Source organism: Brienomyrus brachyistius, chromosome 7 (assembly GCF_023856365.1).
Source record: "Brienomyrus brachyistius isolate T26 chromosome 7, BBRACH_0.4, whole genome shotgun sequence".
Classification (NCBI taxonomy): Eukaryota; Metazoa; Chordata; class Actinopteri; order Osteoglossiformes; family Mormyridae; genus Brienomyrus; species Brienomyrus brachyistius.
Genome location: NC_064539.1, coordinates 23187823 through 23210472, shown reverse-complemented (window position 1 = coordinate 23210472; position 22650 = coordinate 23187823). Strand labels below are relative to the sequence as shown.

Here is a 22650-nt window from a genome sequence, read left to right as displayed (position 1 = left end):
TAGTGAGAAGTCTGGTGTGAGGGACAAGGAGCAGAGTGACGGGAAGAGTAAGGGGTCAGGAGATGACTGAGATAAGGGGTACAAGGCCATGTACTGCCATGAAGGCGAGTAGCATGATTTTGAATTTGATATGGTAAAGAACTGGTAAGCAGTGTAACTGAGGGAACAGGAGTGTCACCAGAGTGCTACTCATTGTCACCTTCGTTGACTATTGTCACCGTTGGTATCACATGACTAGCCTGGTACGCTATTCCAGAACAGACTGTTGAAGTTTTAGGGCCCGAAATCAACGATGACACATGAGAAACTGTATTTCTAGGCTTTAATGGAAGCGCACATCATCTGCGAGCTCAGTCTGAGGGTTTCTGAGGTTGCACTGCTAGGTTACAGTAATGAGATCTTTCCCTGTGCGTGATCGTGACAGGCAGGCGGCCCCAAAAAGGGACGTCCATTCAGCGGTGGGCTGTGAGGCTGAGGATCTCTTTCAGGAGACTGAGGTTTGGGGGAAGTGCTTCAGGCATCCTTTGTGGTGAAACCTACAGACTGTTGAAGCTTTTCTGTCAGTTGAGACTGAAGCTGTCTGTCCCTTAGGATCCCCCTGTAAGGTACTGGGGGAATTTTGACACCTGTGGACGTGGTAGTAAAACCCTTCGCTCGTCACAACTTGGGGGTTATGGATTAGGGTCTGGGCTTTGCTGACCATCACACTAATGGAGCTGAGGAAACCTTTTTGGGCATCATAGATGAGGTTCCTGCGGTGCAGCTGTCTACTTTGTTGGCAGCTTTACTGGGTCATTGACTGGCACCTAATAAATAAGAAAGGAGGGGAAGTGAGGGGCTGGCCTATGAGAAGTGTTAAGGACTCCTGAGTGGCCAATCGAGTGCATCCTATGTGGGTAGCATCAGATATTGGGCTGAGCAATTGACTAGAGCATCATGGGAAATGTGAAATGGCCGATCGTGTGGATTATGGTGAATCCCAACCAGCCCACGGAGATTCCTGCACCTACACTGGAAATACCACCAGTAAGCTATACCAGTTGGCCTGAATGTGTGTGTGGATTAAGTTTATGTTACATTGGGGAGACCATCTTTCAGGTCCCCACAAAGATCTGTGAATGCAATCAAAAAAGTAAAAATGGCAAAAGAAAACCAATAAAATGTCAATTTTTCCCTTGGCAAGCTTTCATGCAACTGGTACAATTTTCCTTGAAAGTGCAAAATATTCTCAACACAACTATGAAATTGCAAAAACAGCACATCTGACGTCGCATTTTAGGCCCCTTCACTGTTCACGGTCTGGCCTCATGAAAAGGGGTTATGGCAAAAAGAATGTTTCACCCGCAGGGTTTGCTACAGTGAGGAATTTTCCCTGATGAAAGTCCATCTCACACGTCAAACTTTCCACGATGAAGAGCAAACGGGAGCCACGGGACAGGTACGGAATCCTTAGAAGTGAAGGCCGGCGTTTAGCTGCGACTCCTATCAGAAATAAGCCCCTTTCATCTTCTGTCCACTGAGATGGGCATTGAACTATATGTGACCACCCCCCACCCCCCCCACAAATGGTATACAGGACCGGATAACTTAATAATCTGTGGTTTGCAATGGGAATTAATAAACCACTAAAAAACAAGAGCCTTTGCTGACTCACCTGAACTGGAGGTGCAGTGTTTTCAGAGGAAGTGAACATTTGTGGTTCAAATCCTAGGGCCGGTGGGGTGCTTTCACTGCTTGGGTCCCAGAGCGTGGCCCTTACCCCCAGCTGCCCCCGGCACTGACTGACATCCTGCTTTCTCAAAACATGTTGGCTTGGATAAGAGTGTCTACTAAATGACTGTAAATGTAGGTGTGGAAAATGTGCCTGAGTGAGGCGTGCATCCCCTGTGTGATGTCCAAAAACACCCTTCAAGGAAATGATTTGATGTTCATTTGGAACTTTATTTGTGGCTTAAAATCGACCGACTGAAGATTCAGCAAGAACAACCTGAACGGAATGGCAGGGAAGTAGGCAGATGGCGGTGTGAGTGAATTCCGATGTAGATTGGAGATTCTGGGAATAAACCCAGGGCTCCCTTTCACAGCTTACTATTGGCCAAAGTGGAGACATAATCAGCAGCCGGTTATCCCCTTTTCAGCTGCCCGACATGGCGATGGGCCATGCTTTGCAGTCTGACCAGTGGTGTAGTCCCTCACACGGGCAGCCTTTTGTGGTGTGAAAGAGATCCGCCATTTATGCAAGCACACTTAAAGTGGGTAACCAGCCATGAGATGGGGGGGCGGCACGAATTGTCTGGGGGTGTCAGGCATCAAATCGCTCCGACTCGAGCTTTCCTGGGACTCCACTGAGGAGCAGCTGCATTCATACATTATTAACAAGCCTTTGAGTTTTCTGAGCTTTTGCATCATCGCCGAAGGTGACCTGGACCCCGCCGTGTGGTGGGCCTCCTGCTTTTCTCGACACACTTCAGAGACGTGTGCGCGCACGTGCGCCCTCGCCGAATGTGCTGCAGCCCCGTCTGCATGACCTGCTTCAAAGTGTTCAAGTGCAGAGCAGTAGCTTTGAAGGTTCTTGTACAACTGTAGAGTCCCAAATTTTCAAAAGAGCTGGTATCTCCAAAATACTGTGTGCAAACTGATAGTTTTCAGTGATGAACAAAAATATATGTTCCAGGTTTCTGAGGTTACCACGTCAACACAGAAGGAGGAACCATCCAGTAGCTCGCTTGAATCCTCGGCAAGAAGAAATGACCAGGACGTGTCTCCGATAGCCCAACGTTTAAGGGAGAGCCGAGGATGGACCTATGATTCCATGGTAGTGGTCGTGGTCCTTTGCTGGTACTGCTCCAGTTCCTCCTTCTTCTTAATGGCCAGCTGTAGTTCCTGCTTGATGATCCGGATCTGGGTCTCTAGATCAGAGAGTTCTTGAAGTATAGGGTTCCTGGCCAGACCGAGTAAATCGGTCTTTCCGTTGGAGGTGGTCTGCAGGGGGAGTTCTGTCTTGGCTGATGCTGGGGCGATCTCCTTGCACTGTATGTATTCTCGGTCATTCTGCTGACCCCCTTGGAGCGGAAGTTTCCGCCGGTTGCAGTTGGAGCTGGAGGCATTCCACTGGGCTTGATTGTTTTCGACGTTGTTGCTTGGAGCAAACAAAGGAAAAATGCATTAAATTTTTTATTTTTTTTCTCAGTGCTTGTTCATTCTGTCTGCCTCCCTGGACACTGTGCCGGTATTGTCTGTGAAACTGATTTATTTCACTTAATTTCATTTCCAGTACGCACACATTTAGCGGCAATGCAAATGAGCGGATTCCACATTTAATTTCTCTCATAGGCTCGTTTTGCTAATTAGCATCCTGTCTGCAGAAATCGCAGCATCTTCTAACGGGAACCCGGGCTCAGAGCCCGCTGTGCATCCAGTAGCACCACACATATCCTCAGAGCTTTAGCCCCGATGACATCAGAGGAAACCTTGCACTGCCCAGAGATCTCTCGCCTACTCATGCGTGGCCAGACATCGACGTGTATGTGTTCCGCAGGTTACTCGGATGCTTGGGTGCCGAGCACCACACAGACTTTTACAGCACGGATGAGAATTTCATTACAACAGGGGTCCCCAACTATTTTTCTGAGTGGGCCAAATTTCATCAGCAACACAATGGTAAGGTCTACTCGGGGGGGGGGGGGGGGTTGGTGTCAGGAAATTTTGCATGGGGTGGTTAACAGGCTAACATAAAAAATTTTAAGAGGTTACAACATGAAAACAATCTTTCATATATGTTTATTATCTATTAGATTTTTATTAGAATTTACCCTGCAGTTTTAACACGGGATCATGCAGACAATAACAATAATTTGTTAACCCACATTGTTAACCCTAACTGCTACTTTTCTGCCGCTCTTGTTGCATAACTCTGGTCCAGCCTTCTAGCCCACGTAGCCTAAGTAATATTACAAACGTTGCCTGTCTCACAGATGCCATGTTTAAGTTTGACGTTTGAAGCCATGTTGAAAGGAAAGGACAGAGAGGCGGAGCTAAAGTGGAACAAACCATCATTTACTGGAGGGGTAACTGAAGGACGGAGAGGCGGAGCTAAAGTGGAACAAACCATCATTTACTGGAGGGGTAACTGACCATAGTATTCTGAGTTTAGGAGATTATATCTGACAAGCTGTAAATTAGGAGAACTCCTATGAAACTTAATTATTAATTATGTTGAGTTTGATTTATATAATAGTTATGTTGCTCAAAACTGGGGTGGAACATGAGCTGGCAACCCAAAGGGAAGGGTGGTAGCTGCCACCCTGTAGATCCAACACTGGGGGAGGGGGGGGATCGATGGAGCGGTGCAGATGTGGACCGGAGTCCGTCAGTTGGTGACCACTGCATTACATCATGTATTCTGAAGGGAGCTGGATAGTTTATAGGGGTACCTCAGTTTTTTATTAAACATTCTTTTTAACTTTTACCATGAGATAGAAGCGGACATTGTAGTGGTGAGTGAGACCTCCCAAAGTCAGCTCTCATTTCACCACAACGGTTCAGCTGCAAAAACCTCGCTTGTGGGAACCTGGCGACAGGCCCAGGGGGCAACGGCCGGCTGAAGCTCTTGCTTTTCTGCTGCGGTGCGTAAAATGCCAACACAACTGTTGCGCAGCTCAGAATAAGGGTAAGGTTTTTATATACTTAACAAGCATAATGTTACTAAACCACTTAGCTAATATGGATGCCTAAAAGTTTGATACACTTGAGCTTTCTTATATTTGCATTGCTAACAGGTGAAATGTGTTTATGAGAAACAACAGCCTTCACATCATTACCAGGGAATCTTATTAGAAGTGAGGGGGGTTCATCCGCATGTACATAACAGCTGTGATGTATGGTGACTGCAAAGATGCCTTAGCCAATCACAGCAGCTCGGAGCCACAGAGTGCCGTGCGGACTACAGAATGCTACGCAGAGAGTTTATCCTGCACCCTCAGGTAAGAGAGAGGACAGCAGTCCACATCAAGCCCAATTTATGTCGGGGTGAGGTGTGGAGAAGTCGGGGGGGGGGGTCAAATAGCTTGATCACACTGAATGCAGCTTGTTGGGGCTCAGGGAAGGATGGTTATACTTGGATATTAATTGGAGCTTGTCAGAGGTGAAGCACTCAGAATGTTAATCAAGCTGGAATGTAAATATGTAAAATGCAAGGCAGTGCCCTTTAAAAAGGCTTTGCTGTTGGCTGGCTGTTATGGCCCTATTGTGACAAAGTGTAAAAGGAACCAGTACCTCTTCTCCAGTTTAGCCACAGTCTGTAGCTTGTCTTCGTGGAATGATGGATTCAGGGCACGGTGTAATCTCTACAGAATCAGGCAAAAGACAAAACTGCAATGCTAGCTCCTGCACACTGCTGCACACTACTGCACACTGCTGCACACTACTGCACACTATTCATGTATCGATGGCATTTTCCGTGCGATTCGCACCAGTCAGGCAGCTAAATATCTTTAAAATAAAAATCTCTTAATAAGAATCTCTTAAATGAAAAACTGGCGCATTGAGGAGAGAGAAGATGTTTCCCAACCGCTATTGGATGGGACAACTATGTGCAGTCAATTATAGACTGACCTGCTGTGCCGAGCACTGACTTAACCAGTCGGTGACTTGCAGCACTAGCTTTCTGCCTTTCTCTTACGTAAAGTCACGTAATGTGACAAATTTAATTTTGCTGGCCAATTCGAATTCCCTTCTGCATTAGCTTGGTGCTTCACGGCCATATGACCCAAAGCAGGGGCTCCTACCTGGCTCGTGTGAAGCCAATACTTAAACCGGGGCTTCTTCTGCATGCCGGGGATAACGAAGCGGTAGACGACATGCTCGGCGACCGTGGTGAGGAGCGACAGGGCCACGCCGGCACACAGCATGACGAACAGTCCCGAGAAGTGCTTGACCCCCATCTGCAAAGTCTACGACAGCAAAGGAATCTGTGGGCAGGTCGCCTAGACCTTTCAGGCTACATCTTACATCTTAGGGAATGAGGCTCGGAGCCCAGTTTGCACGTTACTGTACCTCTGTAACGGCGAAACTCCGCTTGCCACATGGAACCACCTTGTACCACTTGTCATGCAGCACGTCCATGAAGCCGTCGGACTTGTACTGGCTGATCAGCTCTGAGACGTTGGAGGTGAGCGCAGACCCCTGGGGAAGTCCGATGCCGTAACCTTGTGGGGTGAGAGGTTTTATCAGAAGAGTTGATCCTAAGAAACACTAAATGGCTTTGCTAGGGGGCAGGATGGTGATAAATAAGAGCTGAGCACAGGCGACTGCTCTATGACTACACAGGAAGCTCAGCTTCCCCCATAAAACTGCCAGCCAGAAGAATTAGTCAATGTATCAATGTAAATTAATTTCATTTGCGATTAAAAATGTAATCTACCTTACTGATGGAATCACAGTGCTGATTATTTCACGGGAGTTGCTTTCGACAACATTAATTTTCCCTTAGAAACCTGGGTTAATACACCCCATAGACACTCACTGACGCCGTGCTTCAGCGGAGGTCTGTGGAAGATTCTTGTGCACTTTGTCTAAATAGAGAATAGACAAAAGCTTATTTGTGAACGTGGTCCAATTACGTGTTTTTGGAGCCCGTTGCTACACAGCACTTCACTGGGAGTCTATGAGAGCTTCATGCATGGATTTTTGTTTAGGCAACGGTGATTGGATGGAGAGACCTGCAGTTAGATATTTAGAGCTTGGAAGTCAAGCTTGTGAATAGTAGAGGAGTACAGAAGGTTTTTGATGAAACCCAGAGTGACCGTTTATCATTTCGCATGTCATCTTTCGCCAGTGGGATTTGTAAATGTTAAGTCACTGTCATCGCGTTGATCATTTATCATTTGTTTAATTTTCAAGTTCCATGATTTTTTCTAGTGGCCTAGTTTGATAGTTGGCTTGCTAACAAACCTTTGTGTGTGTTCGAGCTGAGCTAGAGGCATTGTACCACGGCAGGTGTTGTAGCTAACGCTGTTAACTTTGATGAAGGAGAGCAGAATTGACGTAGAAGTAGCAGACCTACCAAAATGAAAATAAAAAGACCTGTTTTAGGTCATACTGCCCAACTGTCCACTTTGTGTCTCCCCCAATTTAAAAATGACCATTTGCCACTGGAGCAGAGGATTTTATACACTGTAAAAATGACAGTCACACTACGAAATGGCTAAGTTTCTCTGTCCTTACCACCCAAGTAGAGGCACAGATGTGAACCCTTTGTCACTGTCCAATAACAACTGCTTCTAATTTGTCTCCATTACGGTTGAGGTTCCTAGGTCCCTGAAGTAATCACAGGGCCGTGTCGAGCTTGGGAAGAAATGGCTGTGTGTCACCCTGCACGCCCGTCTCACTTGCCTTCAATTGCAAACGGTTTCCCCACCGTGAGCATCTTGCAGTCGGCGTCTATTGACACCTCATAGTCCAGCAGAGCTTTGTCCATGATGAAGGCATCAAGTTTTTGTGGATCGTTCCTGAAAAGAGAGCTGAAGCTGTCACACTGTATGTGACACACAAAGAATGGCATGTCCTACACACTTCATGGAAATGCAGTGGTTTGATGTGACCAAGACATTTCATTTATAGAATTGTATATCATTACTAACATCTGATGTTCCTGGTCTAGAACCGAATATTTACTAGACATACTTCAGTAAAGTTCAAGATCTTCTTTCAGATGGTTAGTTTTGGCCAGTTTTACCCAGTTACCCAGTGCTTCTCCTGTTTTACCATTATGATTAGTACATAAGTTTAAATTTTGAATCCCTTTGGTCTCCAAACTGGCACGACAGCAGGAAGGTCCTGCTCTTGTACCCCTGTGGGTTTATTTCACTGGAAGTGTTTTTTTTCTTTCTTTTTTTGCTGCACAGGTAAAAACCTTGAGGAGGGGCATCCAGGAGAGCCTAGGTTTTTAGGACAACAAGTAGCTTACTTGAACTCCCTGCCTGAAAAGGGGGGTGGGCTCCATACTGCAAAATGGTGTCAGTACTGACTGTAATCTCACAGATTCTGGGTGTGTCACAAGAAGGCTTGGTTCTGTACCAAGACTCGTTATGTCGCCTGTCACTAGAACCCAAAGATACCTTGTTTTGTCCTGCTTCTGATCTGTGAACCGGGAACAGTGAAGTGCAGTGAAGATGGCTGACAGTCCAGCTGCGGAGATTCCCACAGGCAGAAGTGTTACGCTTTCCTGGGGCTTTGAGGCAGATGCCCACAGACCCTGTGCTGTCAGCCAGGACTCCGTACCGGGAAAGCGGGACAGCACTGCATGTATACTCACACGTTACTCAGGAGGTGTGGAGCTCAGCGACGGCCTTCACTACCACTCAGATCAGGTATGTGTATGTTGGCCACAACAGGTTTAGTGACTCCGGTCACTAAACTCAATTAATCAATGTGTTCGTTATTTAGGAGATGCTGAAGCGGCACATTCTGCTAACCAGCTAGTGAGGAGAGTCAGAACATCATAGATAGATAGCTGGTTAGCTATTTTTTTAGTTTTAGGGGGGCATTAACTTTTTTGAGTAAGGCCCCCCCAGAAACAACAACCCCCCCCCCCCCCCCATGTGGACTGATCGAGTGGCTTGGGCCAGTGTCCTAGGGGGTCATATGTGCCGTTCAGTGGTCTGGACCAGAGCCGTGGTGCTGGTCATCCCATCCTCCCAGTACACTTCCAGCACATGGCTCACATTCTCAGGAAGCGCAGGGTCTTTAGTGCCTTTTTGGAAAGTAATGACGATAATAACAAAATTTACTTGAATGCCGCTTGAATGCTATAAAGTGATCTAAACGACTGGATTGCAGAGGAACAGGGCCTGACCTTATGAAGTGTCAAATTGAAATGAAACCTCAGAGCTATTTGCTTACATACACAGCCTTAGTGTGACCATACCTTAAATTTCAGGTAACAGGGACGGTATTTCCTAACAGGGATGGTGGTGCCTAACGGCTCAGCTGTTCTTGCCAGTACTCACTTCAGGTTGTCGATTCCGTCTGGGGTTGCTGGGACGTTGTATCGCCGCATGTACTCGTGCATCTCGGGGAAGCTCTTCTTCACATAGTCCTCCGCGCTGCTCTCTCTGACAGTCCCAAACCGGAAGCCTTGGGATGGGTGATGCAGCTGAGAGTGGGGGTGGATCACTCATCATTGTACACATACACCCAGTACCTGCTGTTTCTGCCTGCCGCAGTGGTCAAGTGCCCAGGGTCTATGTGCCTGTCCATTCCTTTCTCCTGCCTTCTGTTCTCTCTCTCCATCTAAACCTTCCTCACGATCACCTTGCCAGCAACATCCTGCCCTCCCTCAATTCCTCTTCTCATCATGTTTCCAATTTGTCTTTCTATTTCACCTGTCTCCCAGATACAGAGCTTTTTTCCCCCCGGTCTGTCTTATCGTCCCTGTCCGTGCCCCCACTTCTAGTGTCCCCTAATAAGAGAGAAAAAAAACTCCCTAACTCTATGTAAACCACTTTGCAGTACGTACCCTTCCCTGGTTCATGTGATTCCTCTTGGCTTGGGAATATTACATGTATGTACTGGACGAATATCTCTTTTCAGAAAAAATGCCAGTTGATGTTCAGGGTCAGAACAGACGCTTCACTCCGGATGTTTCCTTACCTTGGGGTCGTGAATTCCTGAGAGCTGCTCATAGGTCTTCTCCCCAACCATCACCGCGGCCAGGTTTGCAGTGTAGGTAGACAGGCAGAACAGGCAAAATATGGCCCAGAGGTTCATGAGGAATCGGCCTGTCCAGCACTTGGGCGGCTTGATGGCTGCCGTCCTGCCAAACAGGATGGCGTAGCAGACGTTTAGGGCAGAGGAGAACGAGAAGACCCTCTTCCTGTTCCGGCCCTTGGGCGTCATGCCGAAGGGGCTTTTCCATTCATAGAGGGTGAGAAAGATGGCAGTGACATGCAGTGATACGAAGATGCCCAGCCACATAGACCAGTGCAGAGGCCACATGAAGGCGCCGATGGGCGCGGCTGTGTCCCTGGTCCGTACCAGAATGCCCAAGCTGGTGGAGAAAAATGGGCCGGTGAAGTCGATCATCTGGCTGCGGGCGGAGTTGATGCTGAATGAGGTGACGGCCATCTGAGCAGCACCACTGAGGAGGTCTCCCACCAGTCCTGTCCAGCGGCCGTTTTTGTAGGCTCCATACTTGCCGTCGCCCACGATATAGAGGTCGAAGTCAAAAGCCATGTCCTCTGCCAGCTTCTCCAGCAGGTCGATGCAGTAGCCATAGCAACACTTCTTGAGCTCCACGGGAACGGTGCTGTTTGGGCCCCGAAGGGCTGCAAACAGGTGCTCCAGCACCACCGAATCGTTGACCAGCGGATCCAGGCACAGCTGTCCGGCGGGGCACTGTCCATCCTCATCCACTTCCCGGGTGAACACGAAGGGATGCTCCACCAGGGTCACCACTCGCAGATGCAGCCTGGATGGCCGCCTCCAGTCCCCACCCCGCTGTGTCTGCCCCTTACTGGACCACATCCCATGGTCCATCAGCATCCGGCCCTGCTTCCAGCGGCCCAGCCGTGTCCACGTGGGGTTGCCCAAGGGGTCATGCTGCAAGTTCCAGATGAAGTGGTGGCTCTCCGATGTGATCACAGACTCCTGCTGGAGCTCAATGAAGCCAGTCAGGCCATCGAATGACGTATTAGCCAAAAACCTGCGAATCGGGGACAAAGGTACACAGAGAAGCCAGTTTACTTCAAAAACTGACACTTAAAGCTTGCAGTGGCCAGTGGTCCAAAGGTCCAGATAACATCATGCAACAGATACGTCTCATAGCATTCTATTTCACAGATTGTGGTACACCCAAATGTAGCTCTACTGTGGTCTAGTTGGTATTCGGGCATGGATGGAGCCATTCCATCACACATTGTGAACAACATCACCATAATTCATATCTAATTTTATAATATTATACTACGCTACTTGCTGGCACAAATGGATGCCAAAATTACTGCAAAATAAGCAATGGCCTTAAATTAAATTAAATTTGCCTGTTGGCAGGAACACAAGATATTGTCGATATGGAGTCGCATAGGATTCCACACAACACAGAGATCAAAAGACAAGGGTAATTTGTGTGACAAAAAACAAAGAAAATGGCTTCAGTCCTCAGATGCTGAGAAGCATTTCTCTGCCCATCACTTTTCATCAGAATTTGCTAGATAAATTATGTTCCATGTGAAAAGCATGGTTATGACTGCAGATTGCCCATTTCAGCTGTGGGATGTGACCTTGGATGAACCAGGCATTTGTTAAGTTAAATTTCGCACATGGTGTTTAAGTCCCATAATTTCTTCATTAAGTACCCTACGATGTGAATAAATGAAGATTGGGGGGGGGACATCCTATACATTATTAGTTTTTTAAGTGTCTGCCAAAGGAGAACCCAAAAATGTCTAGAATACTCTTTTCTCTTATAAACGTCTCAGCTCGTTTACAAACAGTTCAGCCTCCATTGGTCTGTATAATCTGTGCAGAGTGTGTTTAAAAGCCTCATGTTAAAGGAGCTGTAACCAAAGGCAAGAATTTCTTGCCAAATTGTCTGGGACCCATGATGCACCAGGGAGCCCCGAGGCAGCGACAGTCAGCGATTCGGCTCATAGCAGGAGCTGTGTCCCTTATCAGCTATTCTGCACCGGGCTCACCAGGTGATCCCAAGCATCCGGCAAAATGAGAGGAGACTAGCAACCTCTTCCGAAAACACTTGTCGCTCTCAGGCTCAAAGACGTCTCTCCTGCACCTGTCTCCCCTCAGAGGGAGGTGGGGGTGGGGGGGACTCCTACTGTCACCCTTTCAGTCAGTTCCTTTTGGATTCTTAAGGAGAGAGGTCACAGCAACCTTGTAGGACAAAAAAGCCGTCTTGTCAAAGCATGAAATCGGGATAGTCGCATCTGTCACACACATACTTCTGACTTCTACAGCATTAGCTGGACGTCTGAAGCTAGAAACTGAAGGAGTTATTACCTGGAAAGGTATTTTCCTGAGGTTAGGTTTCTGTTGTCCATAAGCAGGCAGTTGGTGGTGCTCGGCAGCAGGGCAAGCTCCGGGGAAACACGGGCCGCAGAGCCCACAGCCCTGGCAACCATCTCCAGGGCATCTTGCACATAGTGGTCTAGCACTGGCTCTGCCATCTTCCCATGAGCCACCAGCCCCAGAGGCAACCCCTCTGTCCTCAGCTCCCCCACATCCTGAGCGTCCCCCAGGACCCAGTGGTGGTCCGCCGTCGGCCATAGCTCTGCAAGGGCTCTGAATATCTGTTGGACATCCTGGATGTCGCACCCAAAGGTTACTACCGTGGACGCGACATGCCCTACGGCCTTCAGGGGCCCACGGATGCCATCCCCGGTGGTACCGATGGCAGAGATGTTCACAGTGGGGCCCAGGTGGAATCGGGAGGTGTTTTGGAGCAGGAGCAGGAAGTCTGAGATCTCCCATTCTTGACACAGGACCAGGCTGATGTGGTACCAGCTGTTCATGGACAGGATGGAGATGATGAGCTCTGCCTGAGGGGTGATGGAGTTCTGCATGCTCATCTGGAGGTGGAGGGGGTTCTGTTGGGGAGGAAAGCCAGTTCAGAAGTGAAGCCTCAATAGAAAGCGTGCCAGTATATTTTGTCTTGGTGAAATTATCAAGAGACCCAAAATTGTACTTTGGGAGCTTCTAAAGATCATCTCTGTTTAATGAGTTGACCTCGGTCAAAGAAATGTTTCATTTTCACCAGTGGGGCACTCTTTATTTCTCATGCTTGGTCTAGTCCACTTAAAACAGACACGGTCTTTGGCTGAATGTATTCACGTCTCTGCGAGGTCACAAAAAATGACAGCAAATTGGATGTCCATGTATCTTTGCAGAGATTCAGGGTTTACTCCCAAGGGGCTGATGGTGCCCATTGGCCTGATTTTACAACAAGATAAATTTACCAACAACAACAGGGAGGCCACTTTAAATGAACATTTTCAAGATTTCTTATTTGACCAAGCACAGAAACAATATCAAATAGTTTTTTTCAATTAAGTGCTCGGTTCCAAGTGAAAAATAATGAGTATTGCAAAAAAGACGGCCTTTTTGAAAATCAAAGTCTGCTAATGTAAGCAACGGCAATGCAAGCAGAATGTTCTAGAACCACCACAGCCATCGTAACTCCCGTCAACCGTGTGGACCTTATAGCACAGCGGCGCCTGATATCCCCAAGCTGTCGTTTCCCACCGCTCCCCCCAAAGCAGACGGTCACAAAAGGAGTTACTAGTGACATGAGAGAATGAAAGGCAGAAATAAACCTCCCAAACACTGGATCAAAAACCGAACTGTACAGCAATCCAATCACTGAACCCAACACAGCTACCCAAACACAGACCGACATGCCCTTTGCATTCCTTTATAGACACTGCTTTCTGTACTGATGTCCATCTCCCAAGAGGCATACGTCTTCAGTGAGCAAACTGACATCTGAAAGCCCAAGACCGCCATCCCAACATGCCATGACTTACTCACCATGTCTAACTTTGACCAGTGTTGTTAGCAGTGTGACTTAAAGTGTGTGGCTCAGTGAACTAAGCTTCTGTGCGTGTGATCAGAAGGTTGTTGGTTTGAGCCCAGCCTCAGCACATCTGTGACTGCCTTAAGCAAAGCCCGTAACCCCCACCTCCCTGTGGGTGGCTCTCCTTCACAGCCAGCTTGCTGTCACCTACAGAGAGCAAATTAGGGGGGGGATATAAAGAGAATCTCCTCCTAGGGATCAATAAAGTATCAATTATTATTAAAACTCATACTTTTTACTCTTATTTTCTATATGATATGAATGATGTGGTTGAAATCCAGGATGGTATTACAGAGACTTAGTGGAATGTATAAACTGAACCACAAAAAAAACATTCATGCTGGAGAATCAAACATTCAAGCTAAAAGGATTCAGAGGACAATTAAATTCTGCTTTTAATCACCTTCTTGCCTCAATAATTTGATGACAGCCTTAATACCGACTAGCCAGTTTATTTTTTATGGTATCTGATGATTATATAGCAATATTATATAACAAAAAGTATGCCGATACATGCTTGGATCCAAGGAGGTGTGTGAGACAGAGCAACGACGGTGCCATTGAAGTTTAACCCTTTCAAATGGATAAGAACCAGGCAGCTTGCTAGTGAAATGACATCGACAAACCAAAGGTTGGTAAATAACGAAGAAAACTTTGTAACGAAAACAATCATTAAAAGTACCTGGGGAGGTCTGACACTATGCCTCTCATTCGGAAAAGCACAATTTTAAAAATCTAACAAAAAAGACAGACATGATGAAATATTAATCTGCCAGACTTTTTGAAATCATTTTTACCTTGAAATTGCTTTTATAAACTCAAATGTTGCTGTTTTTTTGTTCTTTCCAGCTACAATCGTTTCATTCATTGGCAGAACTTACAAGCTGTGTATGTGCGTCAGGCAGGACCCATTTCATATAAACTTCGGTGCTGCTCAGATGTGACAGTTGAATGTAGAATGTAGTTTCACAGTCTGTAACTCGGTGCCACGATGAAGTGCTAACTTCTGAGCTGACTGGATTTCTAAACGAAATTCCCCTTTTTTCACATTTCGTCACGGCTGGAGTTACATCGCCACATATTACCGTCGACTCCAGGCACCATTTGTTGAGCAAGTCTTATGACTGTATACATGACAGTGTAGAGATGTGTCGTTCTTTCAGCTTTCATTGGTAATCATCTCACTATGAAATTGTTAAATTCTGAGTTATATTCCTGCCAATCTCACATTGTCAGAGACGCTGCCTGTAGATGAAACAAACCGACTATCGGTCAATGTCAGGCACGGTTCACTTTGTGGATTAAATCAAACGCTGTGTCTCGAACAGCCTCCCCACCCAAAGCTTTCCGGTAACACCACCTTCCGTTTGAAGATTGGTCTTCTGTACAGAATTACTGTGTTGTTTAGCATTTAGCTTCTCTGAATGTGTGTAACCCTGACAGCATTTACCCAAGCCTTAATATCACCAGGATGTTCTTTAATGTGTTGTACTTTGTTGGTTCGCTGGGGTGCTGTGTGCTTCCTGCAGCAGGCTTGTATAACTGGTTATGGAAGGTGAATTGATAGGTGCTGAGCCGGGCTGTTATAAGTTTTAGACCTAGCTGTATAGATTCACGTCTCTAAAACAGCGGAGGTGAAGCAGCTTTCACTAAAGTATCGACTATGGACTTGAACTATTTTCTGGGCAAAATTAGTTCCAGTTTACCTGTCACTGTGTACTTTTCTGCCCAAGTTTAATTAGGCTCCTAATTTAATTTTAGTCCTAATTTGACCTTATTTACACTGGATATAAAAATATACACATCACTGTTAATGGCAGGTTTTTGTGGTCTGGGGTCTTGGACTTTCAGATGTCAGACCACAGTAAATAATCTCACAACTTTTCCCACCTTTAATGTGACCTATAACCTGTACAATTCAATTGAAACCAAATTGGTTAGGGGGGGAAATATGAAATACGTACAATAAGCTGGTCGCATAAGTGTACAATCCCTTTGCTGAAGCACCTTTTGATTTAATTACAGCATTCAGTCTTTTTGCGTAGGAGTCTATCAGCATTGCACATCTTGACTTGGCAATATTTGCCCACTCTTCCTTGCAAAAGAGCTCCTGATCTGTCAGATTGTGAGGGCATCTCTTGTGCACGGCCCCCTTCAGGCCACCCTGCAGACTTTCCGTTGGATTTAAGTCTGGGCTCTGGCTGGACCACTCCAAAGCTTTGATTTTCTTCTGCTTAAGCCTTTCTTTTGTTGATTTGGATGTTTGCTTGGGGTTATTGTCGTGCCGAAAGGTGAAATTCCTCTTCATCTTCAGCTTTCTAGGAGACACCTGAAGGTCTTGGGTCGCTATTGACTGGTATTTGGAACTGTTCATGATTCCCTCCACCTTGGCTAAAAGCCCCAGTTCCTGCAAAAGAGAAAAACAACCCCAAAGCATGATGCTGCCCCCACCGTCCTTCACCGTGGGTGTGGTGATCTTTTGGTGATGCACAGTGTTGTTTGTGCACCAAACACACCTTTTGGAATTGTGGCCAAAAGGTTCAACCTTGTTTCATCTTTTCATCAGTTTTGGAGGGATGTCCAGTTCTCGGTAACGTTACCATTGTACCATATCTTCTCCACTCCTTCGTGACTGTCCTCATTGTGTTCCATGGTATATCTAATGCCATGCAAATTTTCTTGTACCCTTCTCCTGACTAATGATTTTCAGCAACGAGATCCCTTTTATGCTTCGAAAGCTCTCCGCAAACCATGGTTTTTGTTGTAAGGTGCAACTGACAAAATGTGAGGAAAATCCTACTAGGACAGCTGAACTTTATGTGGGATTAAGCACAACCACTGTATTTGATGGCAGGTGTGTATCAGGAAAGACTGAATGCTGTAACGAAATCAAAAGGGGCTTTTTACACATTTATGCAACAGGAATATTGTATGTTTTCTATTTCTTATATTTTCCCCCTAACAGATTTGTTTGTTTTTAATTTAATTTGAATTGTACAGGTTATAGGTCACATTAAAGGGGGGAAAATTTTTTAAAGGATTTGTCATGGTCTCATTTTTTTACGTCACAAAAACCTGGCATTCTAATAGAATTGTGTACGCTTCATATATCCACTGTAATCTCCTCACATTTCAGAAATGTTTGCACAGGTTCGTTGGGGTGTTTTGTACTAATTATGGAAACAATATACACTTTTGTACCTTAAATAAATGATTACATTGCCAATTGTAATTACGATCCGTAGCTTACTTCAGCGGTTATCAAACTTTTTGGAGCAAGTACTGTTTTAAATGAGAGCAGCGCAGCAACATACCACATGGGTGAAAAATAATCACAGTAACCCAGTGACCCAGTGACCTTCTTGCATAGCAGCTGGGGGCTCTCTGACTACCACTGGTGGTATGCATACCACAGTTTGAAAACCACTGGCTTACTTAACCACTTAAACTATTAATTCACAGCCTCTAAACCAGGGGTCTCCAAATCCGGTTCTGGAGAGCTACTGTCCAGTAGGATTCCTGTCCTACTTCTGATAAGCCACACCTGTTCCCGGTATCTACCTGAGAACAGGTGTGGCTCATTAGAGGCCGGGTAGGACAGAAAACCTACTGGACAGTAGCTTTCCAGGACCGGAGTTGGAAACCCCTGCAATAAACAATTATCTAAACCAGGGGAGGCCAATCTTATCCGCAAAGGGCCGGAGTGTGTGCCGGTTTTCACGGCAACTGCCTAATTAGGTCACTAATTAGAGAACTGATTGGCTGAAGAGTCCTCACACCTGGGTTTGAGCAGATGACCTAACGGTTATCCCAAAAAGCCGCATAAACACCGGCCCTCTGCGGATAAGATTGGCCACCCCTGATCTAAACCACTGATGCATTTTAGTGAGGGCGACTGTTAGCCCGTATTCCTCAGATGAGCAGCACCATTCAGTAAAGGCAAGATAATGACATTTATTTCACACTAACACAGTCAAAATCAAATTAAATCTTTTGAGCCCAAAATGAAACCAAACCACAAAGACGTAATGAGAGTTTCACTTCCTAAAGACTGCATCAGTTTCCTAACATTTAAATGTATAAGTTCCAGTTGCATCGTCTATGTTCCTTAACCCGATGATACCTCCATCCTGTCCAGGTGCTCTCAGCAACCTGCCCTCTGCTCCCACAGATCCAGATCCCCCCCGCAGTCCTGAAATGGGTAAGCATGGATGCACAGGTAGATGGATGCACACTAACAAAGAGGTCCTTATGACTTTGCTTGCAAATCACTAATTGTGTCCTCAGTGCAGGGTAGCCCTCTGACCTAGCGAATAGGCTGATGCCATTAATTCTAGTAAAAGTTGCTCAAGACTGACAGATTGAGTGATATTGTGATACAGAGTGGCTGCCCCGGCTTTCTGTAGATCTGGTTGATTTCCCCTGTGGGCAGCTTTTTAAGGGAGCTCAGGAAATACAAAGGTCTGGGTAAAAGCTTTCCAGGCACTGCATGCCAAAAAAAGGGATCTGAAATGTAAGAGTATTTCTAAGTTAATACATGCACACATACATCTTATAAAGCATGAATTCTGAAGCTGCAATCCCACCCCTCTGTCCCATTTAAATATTTATATAGTTTTGCTACTTGACACTGGCCAGTATTTTTAACGGGGATGTCAATTTATCCAAATAAACGTTTAAATGTATTGTAACGCTTACTGTAGTATGCTTACTATTGGATGTCGGAATTCATTAATGAATTTGAAATAATTTCTGTATGTTATTTGCTTATGTCGTGTTATTCAATGACCTCTTTAGAGCAGCGATGACCTCGTGCTCTTCACCTGGCGGTTAGTGAACTTGCACCCGACGTAACATGCACATTCAGTACGTGAGCCATCTATACATTCTGCTTTTGTACGGAACTAAAGATAAACAGTATTAGTGAATGGACCACCGATGAGGGAAGTTTCTGGAAACGTATGGGGGAGTATTGATCTTTGGACGATTAAGATAACTTAGGTTTGCCAGGCCCCATCCCCCATAGGTGTAAATCATGAGGAGGTTGTAACCCCTCCCCCATGAACAAAACTGGCCAGTATAACCCTCTGGACCGCCTTAAATGGGAGAAAACCTCAACCCCCCCATAATGGCCATAATGGCCAACCCAAAGTTATACCCTTGCCACCCCCACATTCACAATTACTTCCTCACGTGCCCCCAATGGCTGATAGTGTGATGAGGCACATACACAGTCTTAGTTAATGATAATTGATCTTAGCAAGCATCCATCCATCCAACCATTTTCTGAAACCGCTTAATTCCAACTAGGGTCATGGGGGGGGGGGGGCAGAGCCTATCCAAGGAACAATGGGTGCAGGCGAGAACCAACCCTGGGCATTCGCCAACACACCACAGGACGCACACACGCACAATCTCACACTACAGGGCCAATTTAGACTCACCAATCAACCTCTTAGTAAATATTGTCAGTAAAATTGTGATGCTTTCTGTCAAGGTTCAGATACAGCCACTCAGAACGGAACATCTTTAAGTAGACACATGGAAAAGGGAACTGTAAGCCGTGTTTTTAAGTCACTTTTGTTAATAACCAAGTTAATATCGAAGTCGGGAACTTAGCAAGCGCAGACTTGAGTATCGGAATGTGACGACACTTAGTGGTATCTGACTGCTTAGTAGTAAAAAAGTTTGTCTTGCCATAGAAGCTGCTAGGCAGCCAATATGAAGCCCTAGTGGACGTGCGGTAGATTGTAAAATATGCAAGAGTTATGTGGATTTCCGCAGGCGAATTAAAGATCTTTCTGAGATATATCGGGGTTTAGTGTCAATAAACATAGTGTGAGAATTAGACAAGAACACGGAACGATATGTTTACGGGTATCGTTGATTGATCTAATCTTGCTGTCACGTACCACACAGTTAGTTGACAGAGCACCTGTAGCTGGGCGAAGGCCATTAAAAAAGAGAGATTTTTTTAAAATTAAATAACATATATAAATTCCGGAGCTTTCGCGACGATATGCTCCCAGCGGACCTGAGATCTGAGGAGTATCAATAGGTCCTGACGTGGCAGCTGTAGGTGGTGGGCAGGGCTTGTTTCAGCGTCAGTATGGCCATATTAATTTTTCTCTCTGACTCTTGTTGTTGTATCTACTCCCGTGTTACGCTGCAGTGTAGCAATTTTCCTGGTCCCTTAACTCCCTTCCGTAATCAGCACCCTTCCGTAATCAGGTGCAGTGCTGTCCTTGCCCAAGACTTTGCTTTTGATTGATTGTTGCTGAAGAGCCGCAATCTCTACACATAAAGTTGGGCGTCCTGAAAGTGACATAAACCAGAAGGTGACAAAGACTGCAGGGATCTTCAGGCTAACTAACTACATTCTATTTCATGCCTTAATCTCCTTTACAATATAAGTTTTTACAATGCGTCTTTGTGAACATACGATGCCCCTCTTTTCACCCATGGGAACTACCTCTTTAAAAACAGATTAATTTTGCCATTCAGCAAATACCGAATATTAAAACTAACAATTCACTGTAATAAAGTCAGTAAAATTCCACTCCTTTCCCATAAAGTTTAGTTTTAGCCCTAGTGTACATATACAATTATAATTTAACTTGCCTCATATATGTTCATTCATTTATGCATTCTATATATTTTATCCAACAAAGCAGCTTTTACACAGTGTGTAAATCAAACGCCGTACGCATTATCTAGGAAATTAAATAATAATAGTAATATGTATATTTGGATATGATCATTTCCATATATATCAGTTCACATGGTTTTTAAAGGCCGCCTTTCATATGGTCGAATAAATTATTCGTCCAAAAATACCATACCGCCAAAGAGTGGCGCCTAAGGTGTGACTCGGACTGTTTCCAAACATTTCGATACGCTACAAGGCTGATTATAAATTTGCGTTACGCAGATGTCGTACTACTGATCGCCTAAAGCTCTCCAGTTCCTTCCCGTTACTGCAGCACGTTTGTCGGCCTGGTCCACTTTGGCGCACCCTCTGCCCGGGCCACACTGCGTCGTCTTTGTGTCACTCAGCGACGTACGATTGCTGAATATCAATTGAATTGTGTAAAGGCACGACAGGAGATCGGTGTGACCTGCAATTCTTACGCTGTCGTCCATTTAACATACGGGACGCGCGTCCCTTTTGGCCAATAAATCAGTGCGTATAACTGTATAATAACAATAATGAGACGTTCAGTTTTGAATAAAAAGACATTTCAAAGATAACAGGCATTAATTAATTATATGCACACATTGACAAAATATATTTGCATTAATTTTTAGACATCGATTGCGATCAGTCCTTATTGGGGTTCAGCGACCTGGAAATGGTTGAAAATGTTCATCCGTATCCCTGGGGCTGATGGTGTACAACGCCGGCGATCGCTGTCGCCCCTGTAAACTGAGGTCCCGGCTGCTCGGACACCCGTCGATGCCTCGGCGACAGAGCGGACCTGCCAGCCTAACGGTGTATTCGCCCGTCTGAATGTGCACTTGTTGCGTATATGAACAGAAACACCCTCAAAGTCACAGTATCATCCGACAGGTGCGTGTTTCCACGCAGTCATGCATAAATAAGTCGTTTATGTTTGCGATTATTAATTATACGGTCAAGCGATGGCGAAAAGCAGACAGACTTAAAGGCGATGCATCAGACATGGACATTTTTAGAATGTTATGCTCTTATTAACTTTAATTATACAGCAACGTGTTAGGGGGGGTTATATAAATATATATTTTGTGTAAATTAAGCAAAAAACCCCGAATCTTTTGGTTATTTACTTTCTGCTTTTTAAACATTCTTGCAGTCACACACTGTAAAGCTACTAGTGGTGGGTCCGACGTTGTAACACTTTTGTAACGTTAATACAGAATTTGATCTTCATTCCTCCAAACTTTTAGGTCTACATTCAGGCTCAAGTTCACAATGTAGGCTACAATTCAATTAAAGAACATGGCATGCCAAAAGGAACTTTGCTCACCTTACTATGTCGCGGGAACTCGCTTTGAACAATACTGATGACGGGGATTTGCAGTGCGGTGGCCAGGAACTCTAACTCCAACATCTCGTCCCTGCTCTGAGGAAAGCCCATTATGGCAGAGACCCCCTGTACCACCACCGTGTGGCACACGCTTTGGAGGAATGACACGGGGTCCGCGAAAGCTGGCGTAGTCGAGGAGGCGAAGGAGAAGGCGGGCAGCTCTCCAAGACTCGTTTCAACCACCATGACCACCTCCAGAGACAAGTTGAACGGCAAAAGACCGACCACGCTGTTGAGGGCATCCGTGGCGAGCAAAACGGACTCTCTGGGCAGAAACACGCCACTTTCATCCTCGGCACTTTTATTCGTTAATGTTCTTTTCGCGCCCTTGTTCTGCTTATTTGTTAGACTGTTGGATGCGCTGCCCTTCCAGCTGTGATCGCTTCCACTCTCCGCATCTTCTACGCTTCTTCCTCCTTCGGCGTGGCCATCTCCGAGGATGTCATGGACCCCCACGGCGTGGCCGTTTAAGACTCGGGGTTGTAGGTGCACGGCCCCCACTCGCACCGTGTGCCCAATTCTTCTCAGTATCTGACATGGCTGCGGGTGGGCGAGGGACCCCGGAACCCAAGTCGACATCAGTGTGCATGGCGTTAGAAGCGGGAGCAGCAAGAATCTGCCCAGGGAAGCCCAGATCCGCAAGCCCGTCATCAGTCCGCGAATTCCGCCGGCGCTGCCGAAAATCGGAGCTGCCTTTGCCCACCTGCGCTCCTTCTGCGCCAAATAATCCAGATACAGCAAAGTTACGCGCGTCCGCTCCCCCGGGCTGTAGTGTGACGGGCAACATTACATTGTATCGAGATTAATCATTTCATCACGATCTCAAAATTACACAACCACTTTCCTAATCCCCACTCAAAAATAAACATTACACAGGGTGCGCTATTAAGTATTAATTGTTATTAAGAGGTAGAAACACATGATTATAAAATGAGAATAAAAGCATTTTCAAAAAAATTAATAAAACATTTTCCGTTACAAATGAGATTAACAGAGAGT

The 22650-nt window shown here is 45.8% G+C and overlaps 1 protein-coding gene across 1 annotated transcript; it reads right to left on the bottom strand.

The window, feature by feature from the left end:
- Positions 1-2015: 2015 nt before the first annotated feature.
- grin3a (glutamate receptor, ionotropic, N-methyl-D-aspartate 3A) lies at positions 2016-22302 on the bottom strand. The gene is made up of 9 exons (XM_049020348.1): positions 21592-22302; positions 12013-12599; positions 9652-10702; positions 9009-9154; positions 7393-7508; positions 6055-6206; positions 5787-5951; positions 5275-5345; positions 2016-3139 (listed from the first exon to the last, which is right to left on the bottom strand). The coding sequence occupies exons 1-9, from the start codon at positions 22300-22302 to the stop codon at positions 2803-2805; spliced, it is 3336 nt and encodes a 1111-aa protein (XP_048876305.1). The 3' UTR covers positions 2016-2802.
- Between the last annotated feature and the right edge of the window lie 348 nt (positions 22303-22650).